We start from the raw sequence: 20751 nt of genomic DNA, 5'->3' as shown, positions 1-20751 counted from the left end.
AAGTCGCAATTTACTTGAAATCATCACTAAAGCAGAAGTTTCAGGAAACATCCACACATACTGAGGGAGCTGGCTGATGTCATCGACAGGCCACTGTTTTTATAAGGTCATGGTCATCAGGAAACATCACTGATGACTGAGGCAAAGCAAATATCCATCCTACCTTCAAGAGCAGGGAGGAGGGATCTGGGGCATCACAGGATGGTAAAACTCACCATGATCTCTTGGAAGGTGATATAGTAAGCACCTCTCGAAAACCATTTCCAGGCATAGAAGGACAAGATGAGAGCAGTTCGAACAAATTTACGGCAGGGAAGTCACACTGTACTAAACAGAGCCATCAACAATATGAGATGAGACAAGAACTGATGTGTCCACCCCATCTGAAGAAGGGCTTTTGATAAGCCTCCCACACCATTCTCATGTAGACTGATGAGGCACAGGATAGAGACATGGACCATGAGGAGGACTGAAAACTGACCTGCCTGGCTCAAAGAGTTCTGTCAGTGGCACAACCAGGCCAGCCAGGGGCCAGACATCAGTGGAACACTCAATGATGTTTAACATCTTCATCAATGTCCTGGCTGACAGCACAGAGCACAGTTTCAGCAGGTTCACATATAACAGAAAACTGGGAGCAATTCAAATACCAGAGGGTTGTGATGACACTCAGAAGTACCTCAAAGATGTGGAGGAATGGGCTGACAGCAGTCCCATGCAGTTCAAAGAGAAGTGCTAAGTCCTGTACCTGTGGAGGAATAACCCCATAAAAGAGAACAGCCTGGAAACGAAACAGCCAGAAAGCAGCTTTGCAGAACAGGACCTGAAGCTCAAACAAGCTGAATATCAGCCAGGAAGGTGCACTTGCAAAGGCCACCAGCACCTGGGCTGTACCAGAACAGCACTGCCAGCACTTTGGTGATACTTCCTCTCAGCACTCATGCAAGTTTCAGCAAGCATCTTGATTTCTGCTGTTTTGCTGAAGAGTTTTGAAATTACTTTTTTAAGTAAAGATTTGTTCCATCTTTGGTACTTTTAAAAAAATACTAGTTCTAATAAATTCTTCCCCCAGCCCAAGATTTATTTGTCATGAAATACGGGAGCAGAGAAAGCCATGATTTGTTACCTGAAAGCATGCTATAAATTAATGTTAATCATTCATCATAGGAATGCTAAAACAATCCAGAGAAACAGATACAGACAGACCCAGGGTACAGTAGTCCTCTGTTTTCTCTTTCCATTGTCCCACCATTACCCTACTCTGCATGGCTGACAATGCACACAGCAGGCAGCTCTTCCCACTGCTTCCCAGAACACCACATTGTCCAAAATGCATTTTCTGTCCAATAAAAACTTGTCGTTGTCCATATTTCACACAGAGTTAGGGAAAGATGAAGCTACTGCAAGTATCTATCACGTTTCTAAATTCTTATACTTAATTCAGTGAAATTCAGAGTTAACAACAGACACTGCTATGACTTAAAATCATACCCACTGATCCTACATAACCTCTACCAAGAAGTATAGCCTCAATCTTACTATAGAACTGATAAAAACATCTATACATTCTGTGGCATTGCACTGATCAAATGAACTAGGAAAGTGAATGCAATCACTGCTTAGAGCCTCTAAAAGATCAGCCAGTGAAAACAGTATATGCTGGAGTAACCTTCATTCATAATCTCGTTTCAATCCACTGTTCATAATTTTCTCATCTTGCTGATTTTAACACAAGCCTCCTTGTCCTTTGATGTAAATTCCTCAGAATCCTGAGACTTCCATGTCTGAAACTTTGTTTACTAAAGCACAAACTATTGATGTGCAATTAAGGTGTGAAAAGGTAATCTTGTACAGAAAGAACACAAAACCACAAAAACAGGTGGATGTCCCAGGTCATAACATGGATGGGTTGTCTATTAATCTGTAAAACAAAAAAAAAAATCACTAATCTAAAAAAATGCTTTCAGAATATTTATGAAGAAGGTAACAACCTAAAGCACTGGTGCATTCTGATCTACAGATGTAGAAAACAAACCTATAGATATTAGTTGGCACACGTAAAAGAAAAGGGACTAATTCCAACACACCATCCTGGATTAGGTTAACACAACCCTTAATCCTCTAATCTCAAAACCAGGTTGGATGGGCTTTGAGCAAGCTGGTCCTGTGGAAGGTGTCCCACCCCATGGCAGGGGGGGTCAGAACTACAGAACTAGATGACCTTTAAGGTCCTTCCAACCCAAACTGCTTCATGATCTCTTCAAAAGGCCACCATTGGCACTGCCGGCAGATAAAAGAGGCAAAGCACCACTTTTGACAAAACTATTGTGGGCAGTACTTTTGTTTTTCATCACCCATTACAATCCTTGGTTGCAGTAATGTACCTTGGCAGGGAAAACATACAGACGCAGCTTGTATATCTACTGTCCTATGGGAAAGTGCAGCTTAAAGAAATTTGTATGGTAATTTTATGTATGAGCTTCAACATAAACTGGATGTTAAAAACTTTTAGCATCCAAGTCAAAAATTAACTAGCAGAGGGATAACATTAATTACAATCCCTTCCACATGCTCAATAGCAGGTGAATCTAAATTATCTTCTGTGTATGAAGACACATATCACACAGAATTAATGCATATTGCTACAACATTCAATTTTTTTTCCAAATATGGTGCTGTTAAACTTATTCCCATGAAATTAGTTGAATCACTTCACAGAACTGTAGATCCAGATCAGACTTCCCTAGAAGTGTTATAAAACTTGAAAGCCCAGCTTATGGACTCCTTCCAGCTGCAACTCACAGGGAAAGGACCAAACATCTTTCAGCAGACCAGCTTCTGCAGGAGAGCAGCCACATCTACAGCTGCAACAGACCTCTGCTCTGTTGGACCATGTGCCTGTCCACGTAGCACCTTCCCTGAGGAAGGTAACCTTCCAACCTTCACGGCATCTCTCGAAGAAAGGTTTTTTTCTTAAGTTAGTATTTTTAGCATTCACCTAATAGAACACTACTCATCTTTCCAAATTTAACAAAAAATGAAACAGACCACATTCTATACCTGCATAAATATGTGAAGCAACTACCAAATTATGCCAGTAAGCTTTTGCTGAAACACACCTTACAAAGCTAAAATATACTACAGGTTTAGCAGCATTTTACTTGCCATAAGAAACAGCTCTGACTCAAAAACCTTTCTCTAAAGAAAGTATCTTCATGTTTACCTTAAACAGAACTAAGGAGTTCCTGCTGAGTAAATTATACTCTGGATTAGTAAATTTGTTTACAAAAAGCATCTTTCTTCAGTAAAAAGTATTTTTAAACGTCCAAGTTTCTTTCCAACAGACATGGTTATGGTATAGCTGTAAGAAGCAGGAAAATAGCATGTTCTGTGCAACCACTCAGCAGTCAAGATACTTCAAATTCATTTGTCTTACTAACTTGTTTTGAAGATAGTTTAAAATCAAATGCATACACAGAAACTGAAAATGTGATGCCTGAGTTTTATTGCAACCACATTGTCATGTAGTTGCGTGATGAATTAACTTTAGACATTGTTACTGTTTTAGTTTTAATCCAGCTAATTTCAAAATGCCAACTTTCACTGAACACAACTTTTTCCCAGTGACAGGCTGCGTGTGTCTGTTATGAACTTCTTAGGGGAGTAATCCCTACATTCAATAGTTTAAATAGCAGATTTCAGTACATTTCTACAGATTATATACAGAAAATCAACTACTACAAAGTGTCACAGGCACAAGGCAGCTGACACATTTAAGTGCAGTGGAACAATTCACAGTCAGGGAAGTTCACCTACATTTAAGGTGAGACAGCAAAAACAAAAGTGGTCATATTTATGACAGTAGTGCTGGGAACCTGCAGAAGCTCCTTCTAACCAGACACCTGCCCTGCCTGTCCCCACCTGCCTTCATAGCCCCATATATTCAAGTTTCTGCTCCTTCATCACTTCTGTCTGCCAAGAAACAGTAAGAAAAGTGCCAACGCAAACTACCTGAGGTGCCATTACTTCTTGATTCAGTGATGTTTAAATTGCTTTTATATGGGAAAGAAAATGTTGATGCTCCACTTTCCAAAATTACAGAATGAAGTTACCTTCTAGCTGTGGCAGAGGACAAAGGCAATGCATTTTAAAAAATACAGCTGCTTTAGAAATTTAGAGTCTGGGTGCCTAAAAGATGAAGGACAGCTGCAACAACAATAACCAAGTAATATGGTAGATTTTTCTATTGCTGCTAGAGAGAAACAAAGCAGAAAAGTGCATTTTGGATAAACAAGAAACCCAACCAGTCACAATGGATACTTGTGCACCCATAAAGAAGTCTTCCTAAAGAAACTCTCACATGTTACTAAGTTTCAAATCTCACTTCCCCCTCTCGATTCACTGACCTCAGAGCAAGCGCGGGAATGACATGTCCAGCTCCACACAGAATAACCACCTAAAAGGCTGGAATGTGTTATTTTGCCTATACCCAAGAAATAAAGGTGCTTCACTGAACTGAAAAGTCTGACTATGCGCTAAGAAATCTGAAAAGAACATTTAACCACAGGGAAGGTAAGCTCTTCCTCATGCCGACAGAGAAACACACTCACAAATCCCTCTACCAAATCTGACATATGGTTTTAAAGACTCAATCACCAGCGTGTCACAGAGACAGAAAATACCAGAAATGCTACAATGCGTCTTGGTTGATCATAAATGGAACTACATTCCCAGAGCCACTCTTTTTGCAGGATCCCTTTCTAAGGCAAGACAAAACTAATTTAATAAGTTACTATCCACACTTGCTATAACTCTTAACTTAAAAAATACAAACATAACACTAAGTTATCAGAAAGAGCTGGGAATGAAGAAAAGCTTTTTTCACTAAACTCATACAGTTTTTACTTTACTCTTGCATAATAACTATCTATTGGCAGTACCCCTTGACAAGAAGCATGAGATTAACTATGTAGCTGGCCAGGAGCATCTACTCTCTTTAATCTATTTTTCTGAAGGGGCCATCTGCTCTTGCTTCTTCATTTTGTGGCTTAGCTTGAAATTGCATTCACTATTCTGTTAGTATTTCAATTAGGTACATGTAAAAATTTCTCTCATGTCAGGATGGTTGTCTTGAGAATGAAATACTGTAAGGGGAAAAAGGGTTATTACCAAAAACTGATTGACTATAATTGATACAGCTCAAACAGCTGATTAGTCATCAATAAAATGAAAGAAAAATAATGCTAACATTTGTTTTATTACAGCACAGCTTGACATCCATTACTAACAGTATGCACAGCCATGTTTAAGGTACTAAACCTGAATAAAAGAACTATGCTTGCTTTCTGCATTCCCTACACTCAGCTCTTTTTCAATGACTCTGCAGAAAAGCTTCAAATCTCAGCTTTGATAACAGCAATGAAACCTTCCACACGAGGAGCCAAAAAATACCTCATACAGATGCTGACAAGACATACCTACAAGATGAGCATCATTTGCACAGACTCAGAAATCATGAATAGTTACTGTTGAAAAAATTTACTGAAACACAAGCTACAGCGTTGAGCTCTAGTCAGTTACTACTCCAGTGCAATAGTATAAAATATTTTGAAAGGACTTTAAAGAATTAAGCCTACAGTTTTACCTTATACTTTATCCAAGTGGGAAAGAAACTTTGGATTCAATTATTTCCTATCCATTTCACTGCTTTCTGCAGAAAAAGGACCAAGCAGGAGGCTATCCAGCAAGCTGAGTACTTTAGCTATTGCCCAGATTTATAAGTAAATAAATACTCAGCATTAACCTCACGCAAGGCATCATAGCAGGCAGCCTTCGCCCAGGCAGTCATTTGAAGCTTTGGTCATTGCTTTGAACACATGAACAGGAATAAGGGATTGGTGCCTTCAGGACCTACAACCTACTCAGAGGCAGAAAATACATTATGTTAGCACAATGCTCAGCACACCACTTAAGTCTAAGGAAACTATGATCTACCAGTTAAGAAAGCAAATCACAACCATTTTCCACTGTCAGGGCATTAATCTAAAAGATAATTTGCCTAGAGTTCTTTAGAGAGCTGATCCCACAGCCAGCTACTTGCCACTTATGCCATAATGAAATACACATCAGCATTTTTAATTAACCTTATATTGAACTATGTGAACTATTACTTAGGGTTCCAAACAAGGCCTATTATTTCAGGTCGGCAAACTACATAAGTGCATCTATAAATAAATAATTTATAAATAACATTATGGTAATTTCCCTGTACTCTCCATTTAATCAGCTGATAATAAAGGGATATTCTAAAAGCTTGAAGTTTAAAAGTCTGGGAAAGTTTCTTTTAAATTTTCATCCAACATTATCAAATTTGACTGACAGCAGTCTGACTAATTCAAGCATACATGAAGAAAACACCACAGGCCAAAGCTACTTCAGGTCATGGAAGGGTTTGGGGGGGAAGCGACCTTAAAGATCATCCAGTTCCATAGCCCCTGCCATGGGCAGGGACATCTTCCGCTAGACTAGGTTGCTCCAAACCCCATCCAACCTGATCTTGAACACTCCAAGAATGGGGCTTCCACAGCTTCTCTGGGCAACCTGCGGCAGTGCCTCAGCACACTCACAGAGAATTTCTTCCTAATATCTAATCTAAATTTCTCCTCTTTTAGTTTAAAGTCATCCCCGTGTATGATACGGTGTCATCCTCGATATATAAAGTGTAGGGCAGACAGAAGAGGTGGACATTTGGAGTGGGAGAAAGAAGGAAGGGGGAGGATGCTCGAAGTAGAGGCGTTTGTCTCCCTGAGCCACAGTCAGGCGTGATGGAATCCTGCCTTCCTGGAGACAGCTGAACATCTGTCAGCTCATGGGAAGTGGTGAACGGATTCCTTGTTTTCCTTCGCTTGTGTGCACAGCTTTTACCTTGCTTAGCAAAGTGTTCTATCTTAACCCGGAGTTTTGTAGTTTTTACCCTTCCGATTCCCTCCCCCATCCCCTCCGGGGGAGGGAGCGAGCGGCTGTGGAGGCTGAGCTGCGGGCTGGGGTTACAGCAGGACAGGGACACACCTGTGCCTGGAGACGCAGAACACACAGAACACATCTGGCTGCGAGAGCTGCTGTGCCAGGCGAACACCGATCGCACCCAGCACCCGCATGTGCCCACGCGGCCCTGATTCCGCTCTGCCGAGGGGCTGACAGTCGCTCCCGACGGACTCACAACCGATCCCAGGAACCCTACCCGACGGTCCCAGATCCCGGCTCCCCCGGGGGCTCAGACCCGATCCTGGGAGCCCCAATCCCGATGCTCCCAGGGGGATGACACCCGCTCCCGATGCCCGCTCTCCCGAGGGGAGATCCCGGCAGCCGCAATCCCGGCTCTCCCGGGGGCCCACACCCGATCCCGGGAGCCCCGATCCCGGCTCTCCCGGGGGCTCACACCCGATCCCGGCTCTCCCGGGGGCTCACACCCGATCCCGGGAGCCCCGATCCCGGCTCTCCCGGGGGCTCACACCCGATCCCGGCTCTCCCGGGGGCTCACACCCGATCCCGGGAGCCCCGATCCCGGCTCTCCCGGGGGCTCATACCCGATCCCGGGAGCCCCGATCCCGGCTCCCCCGGGGGCTCACACCCGATCCCGGGAGCCCCGATCCCGGCTCTCCCGGGGGCTCACACCCGATCCCGGGAGCCCCGATCCCGGCTCCCCCGGGGGCTCACACCCGATCCCGGGAGCCCCGATCCCGGCTCTCCCGGGGGCTCACACCCGATCCCGGGAGCCCCGCAGGGCCGGGCCGCTGTCGCCCCCTCCTGGCACCGCGCGGCGCTGCGGCACGGCTCCCGAAGTGATTCCCGAAACGCTCTAAAGCCCTCCCGAGACAGTTCCCCCAAAAATGAAACACGCCTAATGCCTTCTCTAACATCCAGTGTCCTAAGCATAATTTAGTTGCCTGACAAAGATGCATTCAAAAACGTTCCTGCATAGGCTACATCGTCAGGCTTTCTGCATCACTACATGTAAGATGCTGTATTAGACTCTTGTAGAAAAACCCACTGTGGGAGACTTCTGCTCTTTCCAAAGTGCCCATATTAATAGTTCTTAATCGCCCGAGATCCTCAAATTCACAGAAGATATAAGGCTGGAAAAAGTCTTCAGAGGTCATTAATTCTGTCATGGTTTAACCCCAGTTTGCAGCTGAGCCCCACACAGGTGCTCCCTTCCCCCAGGCATATGGGGGAGAGAATCGCAAAGGCAAAATTAAGAAACTTTGTGGGTTGAGATGAAGAATGTTTAATAGTACATAAAGCAAAATCCACGCACCTAAGCAAAGCAAAACAAGGAATTCATTCACCACTTGCCATGGCCAGGCAGCTGCTCAGACATTCCCAGGAAAGCAGAGTTCCATCACACATAATGGTGACTTGGGAAAACAAACACAATCACTCCAAACTTCCTCTCTCTTCCTTCTTCACCCCAGCTTTATATGGTGGGCATGATGCCATGTGGTCTGGAACATCTCTTGGGTCAGCTGGGGTCAGCTGACCCAGCTGTGTCTTCTCCCACTCCTTGTTCCCGCCTCAGCCTCCTCATCAGTGGAGTCTCTGTGTAAGCTCTGCTAAGCAGTAATGAAAACATCCCTGTGTTATCAACACTGCTTTCATCACAAATCTAAAACCCAACCCCACACTGGCTACTAGGAACACAAAAATTAACCCCAGCCAAAAACACCACGTCCCTCACAAGCACTTTATATGACTACACTTACATCATTCCCAGCATGTTTCACATGGTGTTAACAGGCTTCTGTGAAGACTCAGGTGCCTGCAGAAACAAAAAGGTCTAAAGAACAGATACAGTAAGCCTTAAAAACATGATAAATCTTTTGTTGTATACTTTTATATAGTAGGCCAATAAAAACCTAATCATTTTTCCAGACCATGGATGCATGGTATAATAAAAAGGTCAAGTGAAGAGAATCTTTAAGACCCATTTGAGTAACACAAGACAAATTGGACCCCAAGTCCTTAAGATGTAGTACAAAGATGCTGCACTTCACCTTGCAGACTATCCAGCCTAGGATATTACTGGGATAACTCTAGATAAGGAGCAAGTGTTAACTAGGGCTAAAGGTATCACTGCAGCCTATCTGCTGCGAAGCAGCTTAGCTCCCCCAGACACACCAGGCTTTACATGGAGAAACTGAATCAATCATTAAGAACAAACTGTTCTGCTTTGAGAAACACCTCCAACTACCACAAAGATTTTGGGGAACCCTTTTAAGGAAGGCAGAAAACTGATCAGTGACCAAGTTTACTCAAAATTAGGACTTCTTCAGCCTAAAATAACAGGCTGTAAGTGGTCATGAAGCAGTTTAATACCTAGTGAAGTGCAAAAATGTTTTCTGAACTTTCATGACTCTACAAATGGATCAAGAACATCATACCCAAACTGTGTCCCTCTCGCTGAGAAAAATCTGCTTTCCTTCAAGCTCAGAAAGGGAGACAGGGGACAGTTAAGCACAATAAAAAGTCAAACAACCAAACAGACATGAGGAACCATAGTGCCTTTCACAAAAGTGAAATTTATCATTTAGCATTAGTCTGGAGGTGGGTAGAGAAGGGTGAATTTTTTACCCCATGGAGCTGTATCACTTAAGTCTGCATACAGGGTACCACAGCATTTCTGCCTGGTAGCAGAAGTAAGGCAACAAAAATCTCCTTAACCCTCAGACTCAGATACTGTGGATGTGATTGCAGGGAGCAGAAACTGGGCTGCTGACCAGAGACACATCAGGATTGGTACTTGACCACCTCTAGTTAATTAGGACATGGATCAAAATGAACCAGTAATAAAAACCTTTGTGCACACTACCAGCAACCAGGAAAGCACACATGAAAGGAAGAATGACCACATTAAAAGCAGTCCTTCCATTTCTACATCTGAAAATCATCATTTTTATCCCAAAGCAGTAGAATAAATTTGCTGAGAACATCTAAAACCTTTTGCTTTCAAACACGTCTGCTTCCCAGAGTACTGCTACTGAATAATCTGAGGCAGTAAAAGGCTACAGATATATTCACTCTCCAAGCATTCAACAAATGCAGCAGCAGTTAGAGGAGAAGCAATTTCAATTTATGGAATGAAAGAATATCCTGAGTTGGAAGGGACCCACAAGGACTGAAGTCCAACTCCTGGTCCTGCACAAGATGAGCTCAAGAATCCCACCATGTGGCTGAAAGCATTGTCCAAATGCTTCTTGAGCTGTGTCAAGCTTGGTGCTGTGACCACTTCCCTGGGGAGCCTGTTCCAGTGCCCAAACACCCTCTGGGATTGGATTTGCCAATATCCAATCTAAACCTCCCCTGACAGAGCTTTAGGCCATTCCCTTGGGTCCTGTCACTGGTCACCAGAGAGAAGAGATCAGTGCCTGCCCCTCCTCTTCCCTTCACAAGGATGTTACAGACTGCAATGAGTTCTCCTCAGTCTCTTCTTCTCCAGGCTGAACAGACCAAGTGACTTCACCTGCATCTCATAACACTTCTCCTCCAGACCCTTCATCTTCATAGTCCTCCTTTGGACCCCCTCTAATAGTTTTCTATCTTTCTTATATTGTGATTTATATTGTGGTGTCTGAAACCGCACCCAAAACTCAAGACACTTTCCTATATTGTCTGTCTTGTCCACATAAAGGCATCTTCGTAAGACTATTCCTTTTGAACAATCCTGATGGATTATTAAAGTCAAAGAATATCAGTAAATCCTCAAAGGATTTGAAACTTCAGGTTTTTACTGTCACTATATTATACCAAGAACAGCACACCAGCAGTTGTTACATCAAATTTTCGGTTGGATCAAGTACAATGGGTTTACTGAAATGATTTCTAATCTTTTAGGTTTCCAACCACTTTGTCAACAAATTCTTCCTAGAAAATAAAGATCTATAAAAGAACACCTATACCAGCCAAAAAAGTGAAAGATTTACCATCTACAAGAATTAAGCTGACATTTTTTTGCTGCCTTGCAACTTTGTTGAAGTTGAGCTGCTACCTGAAGCCAAAAGTCTGATAAACATATCAAAGTAAGAAATGAAAGGTAACGCAACCGGGGGCTAGTAACCACAAGCCCCGGCGTGCCCTCGGGCAGAGGGGACGCAGCGTTGGCCTCCACAGTGTCCTCGCTGGACGGCTCAGTGCAATCGGCGTGGGATGGGTGCGGGCGCTGGCTCCTCCTCAGAGGAAGCACCTCGTGGATTAGGCTCATGTTAGCCCAGAGGCAAAGAAGGCCGGAGGGGCTTCTGGTATGGGTTCCAACAGGTTTATTTGCAGGAAGGTCCAGGAACCAGAGAAAAGCCTCAAGAAGAATCAGGCTCACCCCTTTATGGGGCAGTGGAGCAAGGCAGGGAGAGAGAAAAGAACCAATGGGGTACAAGCAGAGGGGAGGATACAATTTTTCAGAACAAATGGGGAAAACAGGGAGGCAGGAGTCATAACAGGGAACCAATTAATAACTAAAAAAGGGAGAACTTTCTGGAACAGGGGGAGGTAATTTAGGATTGGGAGCCACCCAGGCAGAGGTAACCTAGATCTCTTCTGGTCCGCCTTCCGATCCGCTGCCCTGGGTGGGGAAATCCACCCAGTGGATGGCCCTGGTTTGACTGACATTTGATGGTTTCAGCCCGAGAGCAGGCTGAGCCACCCCAACAGAAAGGCATCCAGCAAATTGCAACTGGAGATGGAGAATAGAAAGGAAATCGATTTAACTGCCTAGTTTCTTAATAAGTTTACCTTGACAATAAGGTAAAATGCTGAGAAACAACAACACAACATAGAAGAACAATAAGTGATAAACATGATAAAGGTGAGTTCAAGCAAAGGAAAATTTTAAGATAGGATAAGCACACAAAGAATAAAACATGCACTGCTCAGCTGTTGAGGCACAAAAATACATCAGTCAGTCAAACAATACTTCTTTGTGCTACCTCTCCAGTTACTGCTCTTTAATTTGTTCCTTGTCATAAACAGCCAACCTACAGCTACTGTACAGCCCAAGTCATTGACAGTTCAAAGAGCTCTACAATTTAGCAGAGACCAAATGTCCATAAATGCACCTCATTTTGAATCAAAGATGTCAAGACACTCAATCTACTAGTCCTTATACTTGGTTTAAGAGTTAATCATCCATTGCTAAAGCACTGTGCATTTTTTTCATTTTTGCTTCTTGGCCACACATTCCACCATCGGTTTAAAGGGCCTCTTAGCACCTTTATTCATCCCTGAAGGCAGTCAGGTTCTCAAATCACAAGCTGAAGATCACTTTCACAAACCAATCAGACTAGCAAGAGGCCTACGGACCATCTCAAGCTTCCAAAGCATTGTATTTCTTTCCATGATTTCCTCAAAGATTAAGACATACGGACTTCCGTATCTAGAATGTCACAAGAAAATTAAATTCCTGAGTCCATATGCCCTTATGGCCTCAGCTTAAGGCCATGAAGATACTCATTTTCTAGCTAGTGTTGTACTTGGAAAAAAAAAAAAAAAATCACACTTGGCTAGAAATATATGGCTCTAAAATAATTCCCAGAACTACCACCACCCCTGCCAAGCAGCTCCCATGGCATGGGTGAGACTTGCCTTCCCAGGATTCAGGGGCAGACAATCCCACTTTGTGAAGATATTCCACATGCCCAGTATAAAAGCCCTGTCCTTCATCATCTTCTATTTGAAAAAGAGTATTAATAATGTAAACATTAAGCTTGCAAGATTCCTGCAGAGCTCAGCTAAGAACAGTCAGTTAATTCACCATAAAATATTAGGTGTGTCAGTTACCAGGTAATCTATTTAAACACGCTTTTCACTGAACCCTGCTAAATACTAATTAAAAACTCATGCAGTGCTACACTGAATACTTTAGAGGCTTTTCAACTCTGAACTTTGATACCCGATTCTTTCAAACAAAAGCACATCCTAAATTCTTTTGTTTCTTAATTATATTTGAAGACAGAGAGGGGAATAAAGTCAGAGGGTAGAAAGGTCATATACATAAATTTTAAGTACATGCAAGTAAAGTCAAACAAGCCACAGGCCAGAAGAACAGTGCTGTGACCTCCTTTCTGATTCCTCCAGTAAATAAGTACTCAGAAGGTTACAGTTTTAATTTGCATGGCTGGTGTCAAAAAGGATTGAAAGTGACAAACCATGTCAGCCTGCATTTGAAACCTTTAAGTTCGATCTCTCTCACTGACTGCCAAAGTGAGTGTGCAAGTGAATTAGGAGTCAGCTTTAGACTAACTGTGATCGCGGTGAGTGGCTCTAGGCTCAGTCAGGCTTCAGAGCAGATGAGCCCAGGGCTGAAGAAAGTATGATTATATTGAGCTGCATTTCACAGAAGCCCTGTTAACATGACTGGAATATCTGATAAATCACTTCCCCAGCCTTTTAAGAGAGAAAGACTGGAATCTAATTTTTAGTTAGCCCTATGACTGTCCCAAAATGGTTTCACTGCAGTAAAAGCAAAGAGCAACCATGACAAAAATGTGAACTTCTGAAGTTTTACCAAATACAGATAGCTAAGGGACAGACTCTGATATATCCCTTCTCCCCTCCAAGACTCACTACTTTTCATGCTGCTTTAATAAGACAGAAATAGAACCTAAGTCAGCCTTCCCTGGTTTGATGGTGCAACCATTGTATCATATCCATTCCCAGTATTGTCACTTAAACTTCTCATCACACTTGGCCTGGAAAATATCCAATTCCACCAACATGTTTTTCTTACGCTGTTCTCTTCTAGTAATCAGACTAAAACCAGAAGAATTTATTTCTGGTTAACCTCTAAGAACAACAACTAAAAGTGACCTGCTGTCTGAAAAAATCTGAGCACAAAATTTACTATATTTAATAGTATGCTCTGAATAATTTTAAAACACTGTCAGCTTTCTACAGTTATATCTCATTTTCAAAACACCTATGACCTTCATGAAGTGCTTTGAAATCCTCAAAGAGTAGGACACTTGAAACAATTACTGTTCCTGTGATTGATACTACAATAAGAAAAAGGAGAGTCTGAGGTTGCACTGATGGAGTACACTTAACACCATCAGGGACTGGGAACGAGCAGCACCATGTGTCTGTGCCATGCCATGAAACTTGTCCACACAGGAAAGTGGGTGCTTCAATAGCAAAATGCTTGCTTACATGACAGCATATGTATGTCACTACAAATAATCAACTTTATTTTTGATATATTAAAGAAAAGCACAAAACCCCTGGCATACCTAGATGGATTTATTGGAAGTTGTCCTGTTTCTCTGGAATAGAGTTAATTTTCTTCCTAGTGCCTGGTACAGTGCTGTGCTTCAGATTCAGTATGAGAGTAGATAACAGACTGATGTTTCGGCTGTTGCTAAGTAGTGCTTACTCTAAATCAAGGACTTTGCAGTGTCTGATGCTCTGCTGGGGAGCAGGTGCACAAGAAGCCCAGAGGGAGCACAGCCAGGAGAGGTGACCTGAACTGGACAAAGGAATATTCCACACCACAGGATGCATGCCCAGTATATAAACTGGGGGGAGTTGACTCAGAGCTACTGATCGCAGCTCAGGGACAGCCTGGCATCAATCAGCAGATGAAGAACAACTGTATTTTGCACCACTTACTTCTCTTGGGTTTTATTTGTCTTTTTCCTTTTCAATACAAATATTATATTTTACGTTATTTCAGTCATTAAACCCACAGGTAGTACCTTTATTCAATTCCCCCCACATTCCACCGGGGGACAGGGAACAAGTGGCTGCACAGTACCTACGAACCAAGCTGAGCTTAAAGCATGGAAAGTCAGTAATATATATGGAACCCTAATTTATTACTGAGCTCCTACTTCAACCATTTTTACAAAGCCATCCCTTACCTGCTGGAAAAAAAGAAAAATTAGACCACTAATATCCTCTACAAAGCAGAAAGTGAGTACACTTCCTCACACTCCATTCTCCCTGAAATTTAGGGAGATACTACTCTGATTATTGAACTCCTAAGCAAAATTTGACACAATAAACAGCAAGCTCCTGCTGATCACTACTAGACATGTGGCTCAGGGAGACCATTCAACACACAGTTAGCACATACAGCCATCTACTGATAGGAAGGCTTGGTATTCCTGTACATCATCTCATTGACATTTTAAAGGAAGCCTTGCCAACTTCTGACATTACCCCAAATCTCAAAGCCACTAAAATGAGCTTGTAAGGAAGAATTCCAGAGCTCCAGTCTGCACAAGAGAGTTGTCTTTCAGCAACGGCAGCAGGACTCATCACCTTCTGACATAAGGATTTCAGCAGCCCTAACATTCATTACCTACACATTTTATTTTACACAAACCAAGCAACTGCCAAGCACACTTCCATGTCTCCCCTGTTACAAAATGAGTCTGGTATCAACATGTTTTATTTACAGTTAGCTTCTTCCATCTGCACTTTCACATACTTCATTCAACATTCACTAACCACTCGTCTTGAATCACTACTATAAATATATGTGAAAAAAGGTAACTTTTTTCTCACAGATCTTTCAGTATTTTTAGAGCATCACTCATGAACCAAGTTGTGACAATCAACACTACACTTGCACATTTACCAACATTTACATACAACCACCACTGCAAGTCAGCCTTCGAAATAAGGTTTGATTTCATGACTAGCATCACTTCCACAGACGGAAATATTTTTCAGATTTTGTATAAAGATGAGCGCATGAGAGTTGAAAACAGGAAAAATACAAATACAAATGCATTAAGCTCTTGCTTCTTCACAGAACCTCATCTTTCTCAAGGTTCTTCATTTACAGAACTTACTATAAGCTAATAACTGGACAAAATGTTCCAGTTCCCACTGGCTGGTACCAGCTACAAATTAATCTTATTAGCATGGTCATCGTACTACACACGCAAATAAGTCTACTTCCAATCTATAACATGTTTAATGGTTTACAGGCAAAAAATCCCCTTTTTAGGATGGCTTAATCTTCAGGTATACAAATAAATCTTCTTAATTAGATCAAGCGGATAAAGTCTAGTCTCCTGGAAAAGACTCCCACTGTTCTAAAATTTAAGCAGCAGCTAAATGTTTCAATAACGCTTTAAAACAATATTTAAGCAATGGGTATTGTATTTGTGTCCCAAGGAGACAAAGCATCAAATCCTTGAGCAGAGTTCTCAACAAGAAAAATCAGCACTTATAGGTACTATGCAGGAACATTGAAGGATATTGATATTTGATTTTAGTGCTTTCAAAACAAGGCAGAGAAATTTCTGTCATATCTTAATTTAGAAAGACAGGTTAATAATACTGCCCAATAAAGTATTCCTATAGCACCTTAGTTACTTCCACACTGTTCTTTTCTAACTGAAATGTTACCCAGGAACTTGAAGCAGGTCAAGCTCCACTTTTTAAATTTAAAATTATGTAATTTGTGTGTACACAAATTACAATGTGTAATTATAAGCTTAATATGCAAATTTGTCCCCTTCCATTTGAAAACTATAATTACCAGATTTCAGAAGTCTAGATCCAGGATTTTCCCTAGAAACCAAATTTCAACATGCCTGGGAATTTGTTAGCAATTTGGCTCTTCTGTCTAAGCAGTAAACACACCTGAATTACTTCAGGATCTCAGAAGGATTCTACTTCATCCATACAACTCTCACAAATTAATCTTGAGTTTCTGAAGAAATCTGGCTGATGTACAGTATTTCAGTTCAAGTAAATACAGATAGCAAAATTAATACTACTAAGACACCAAAATGCTATTACATAATTAAGATGGTTATTTAAAGCACTTAAAACCTCTGCTAAGACATTCTCACAGACACCAAAAAGAAGCCAAACTTGGAAACCTGTTTCATTCTAAAATTAAAAGATAAACAAATCCAGTTAAAAAAATTAGACAAGCCATTTCATTCGCCTCCACATGAACTAACATAGAAAATACTCAGTGGACCTGGCACACAAAATCCAAGCCAGAACCATTACATATATATTTCCAGTAATAATTTGCATTCACTTAAGTGCATAGAATTATTACAATTGAGGAAAAAAAACAACAGTCCCTGATAAAGTTAGTGTCATGGCAGGATGGGTTTGTAAAACACCCCCTCCTGAAGTCACATTTCCCACCTGTATTACACAGTTACTTCATTTTATTTGGCTTTCTGGTGATTCTACAACTAAAATATCTATTTTACATAGGTATTATACAAATTTCCATCTTGAACTAGAGTTAACCAGCTGGTAAGTCACCCTCAGTCTTTCTTTTTCCCATCTCTAACATGTGAAACACTTCACTTTCAAAGCAAGCAAAAAAATCAAGATACCTACTAGACTACAGAGATTGGATTCACATATTTCTACATTTTTTCACTGACAATGTTTTTTTTGAGCTGAATGTACGCATGCAGATACCATGATGAAAAGGCAAGTTTCAGTCCTCCAATTTCTCACTTCAGTGAGAGCCTCAAAAAGTATCAAACTCAAAAAAGCACTATTTTCATAAAAGTCAAGAAGTCAGGTATACTTCCTTTAACACTGTTTACAAAATAGTAAATCACATACTTCTCTAACTCCCTGGAATAATTTACACATGCAAGAAGATTCTTCACTACCTGGAGAGGAACTTCATTATATGCAGCCATCAAGTTGAATTTCTGTAAGTTTTTTTATTTACACAACAAATAATTGTTTTTTAACATAATTCTCCTTTTCTCATTATCAACAGTAGCATTTTTATGGATTCAAAGTTAGGAAAACTATGCAAAATCTCAACCACCCATGGACATGCTGCTACAACACACTTGGCATATGCATTCCACAGCTGAAGCTGTGACAGCAACCCCTAACTCCAGAGTATTTCAGACAATAGTAATTCTCCCGATTCTGCGACGGGCATTTGCATCTATTACACATCAAAACCTACAAGACATTAGAAGAAGCCACATCAATTTAAACCTGTTCCTGTTATAAGATGTAAAGTACATCAAGCACAGCTTTGTAATCACTGCAGTTGAAGCAGAAAATCATTTTAGCTGTCACTGTGTTATATTAAGAGGATCACTTCATAACTTATTTCACTTCAGCATCCTAAGCACTGGATCAAGCATTTAGCTCTCCAGAGCTGTACTTGAAAGTCACCTGCCAATTATACTGTATCTCCAAATGTACAGTAATCCATACTTTAATTCACACAGAATGACTTTTCTAGCCAGTATTGCATCACTAAAACAAAAAGCTAGCACTTTAAAGCACATCTGACATGACAGATGCAGAAGGGGTGAGAGTAATTTATTAGCTGGAGTTATGTAATTGCAAAACAAAATATGCTTTGTGGCTTTTTTAAAGGTTTACTAAAATGTATTGATGGTTCCTTAATATTTTAGCTGCAGAGCCCAAAGTTTCTCAGGAAGAACATCGGTAGTCGGCTCATTCTTAAGAAGGCTCACGCACATGTAAACAATCGGCTGTTCATTGTTCAGAAACGGGGTAAAACAGAAGACCTTCTGGGGTTTTAAATGACGCGCAGCCCGAGCAGAGGACAGCAGACCCAGCGGTCCTACACGGCCATTCAACTCGGAATAATCTGTAACTCGGGCAGAGAGCGATGGCAGAGAAAACACCGATGGAAGAGGAGCAATGAGAGAAGGCATCCAGCGTGCGCGGCTGCCCGGGGCGATGCTGCCCGGCAGAGAAAGGGGAAGGCGCCGGGCGCCGACAAACACCGGCAGCCTGAGAACAACAAACCCCTGCAAGCGGTGCAATGGGAGGGGTGAACCTCCGGCTGAGCACCCGCGGTGGCCGCCGCTCACTCCGGCCGGACCCCACCGCGGGATGAGGCGACCCCGCTCCGCCCCGCCGTGCCCGGCCGCCCCTCACCTTGGTTGACCAGCCGCAAGGCGTGGGTGAAGGACGGGTCCAGCGAGTCCTTCTCCGCCATCAGCTCGGGCAGGTACTTCTCGTCCATGGCAGCGGCCCGGAGCGGCAACGGAGCCGGGGTGCCGGGTGCACCCGCGGGGAAGGAGCGGGTCCGAGTCCCAGGCGGCGGTAAATCCTCGGAGGCAGCGCTTCCCCCTGGCCGCCTCCCGCCCGGGGCTGCGGGGACGCATCCAGAAGGAAGCGCCGCAAGCCCCCGACCAGGAGCGGGGAGAAAAGGGGCGCGGGCCGGGGGGACACCCCCCCTCAGCGGGCGAGGGGCGCTGAGAAATCACTCTGCGGAGGCGCACAAGGAGGAAAGGGGGAAGAGAGGCGTCCCGGGAGCCGCTGACCCAGGCAGGACGGCGGCCCCGCACACAATAAAAGGGGGACCGTAAGGCGGTGGGCGCGGCGCACAGACCCGCAGCACACACAACCCCCGCGGCGACGCTGCGCCGACTGAGCGGGGGAAATGCGCCGCGCCAGGCTTATATGCGGGCCTCAGACCCCGCCCCCGCCGGCACCTGGCCCCGCCCAGGAGCGGTGCCCCACCCCGACCCCTTCCAATGGGCGGGGATAGCAGAGCCCCCCCAGCACCGCTCCCTTGCCAAAGCGAAGGCTCCTATTGGATGGCGTGGCCTGTCAGTCAGCGCCGGACCGCAGCTTCTCATTGGTGGGTGCTGCTGGCCCCGCCTCCCCGCGGCCGGTGCGGGGCCGATCTGAGGGAGCGCTCCCAGAGCGGCTCTGTGCCGGGAGCGGAGTTGGAGCCGCTCTGTGTTCGGGCCAGCGAGGAGCGTAGAACTTCCTCCGACCCCACAGCGACCCTTCCGACACACGATTCCCTTCGGGGCCTTCCCCGGGGTGTAGGAGCGGTGAGAGGGGTTGGAGATCCAGGACGGCGTCCTCTTCGTCCCTGTCATACCTTGCGGAGAAAGACAAAGACTGTGTTGAAAGGAGTGCAAAGGGGATTATTTTTTTTCCACTGCCCCAAACAGCGGTATCCTCTATCCCGCGTTCTGTACTTGCACCTCTAGTAATACAAGCCACTTTATAAATACCAGTCAGAAAACCGTATTTCTGATGAGTTGCCCTGATGTGCGGCTGTAAGTGGATTTGGGGTTCACCCTGTTCTAAAACAGGAAAGAGAAGCAAAGTTCAGAAGACCTTGCTCTAGCCTATTTTCCTATTTTTTCAGGGGATGCATTTGTTATACTAGATCATTATTCACTCTGATATTTAGCTTTGAGACTTTACATCGGTTCCTTATTCGTCCTTAGGTATCTCATCAATAAATCTTGGGTGACAAAAGCCCGGAGGAAGCCAGACCAGCTCTTCTCTGTCACAGAGCACAAGGGCAAAGCAGAGGAAAATTACTAAATCACTGAAGCCGAACCCATAAAGTAGCATTTAAAATCAACATTTACTGGAAAATCCAGTAAGAAACTTTGATGATCTAGACTTAAAAGGCCACTGAAAACACTCTTCTATCTGTAAATTGAACAGCCATACATTTAGTTTTGTATTGAAAAAAAAAAAAAAAAAAAAAGGACCTGCAATGTATGCAATGTATCTTACTGATATCCTTGCAATACAGGGAGGAAAAAAGCTCTGAAAAGGTAAACCAGCATGAGAAATGCTCACTCAAAGCCTGGAAGCAGAGGTTAAGGCTCCCTTCTCAGAACTGCAAGTGCTCTTTCACCCTGAAAACCAAAAGACCATATTTTAAGGTATCTTACTCCTTGTTGTGTTTCACAGATTGCAATATCCCATGAAACCATGCCTCGTATGGTACAACATGAAACA

The 20751-nt window shown here is 43.2% G+C and overlaps 1 protein-coding gene across 2 annotated transcripts in view; it reads right to left on the bottom strand.

Annotated features, from left to right (window-relative positions):
- The window catches only part of KHDRBS3 (KH RNA binding domain containing, signal transduction associated 3), a 94286-nt gene extending 74889 nt beyond the window's left edge, over positions 1-19397 (bottom strand). For both annotated transcript variants that reach the window (XR_011148501.1, XM_069005530.1), the window contains exon 1: positions 18913-19397. Coding sequence is in view for 1 of the 2 variants with exons in the window: in XM_069005530.1 (XP_068861631.1) it covers positions 18913-19000 (88 nt within the window). In the remaining variant the exon portion in view is untranslated. The remainder of the gene's footprint in view (positions 1-18912) is intronic.
- Positions 19398-20751: the final 1354 nt, after the last annotated feature.

This window comes from Aphelocoma coerulescens, chromosome 2 (assembly GCF_041296385.1).
Source record: "Aphelocoma coerulescens isolate FSJ_1873_10779 chromosome 2, UR_Acoe_1.0, whole genome shotgun sequence".
Taxonomy (NCBI): domain Eukaryota; kingdom Metazoa; phylum Chordata; class Aves; order Passeriformes; family Corvidae; genus Aphelocoma; species Aphelocoma coerulescens.
The sequence above is the reverse complement of the archived record's forward strand: the minus strand, read 5'-3'. Positions and strand labels throughout refer to the sequence as shown.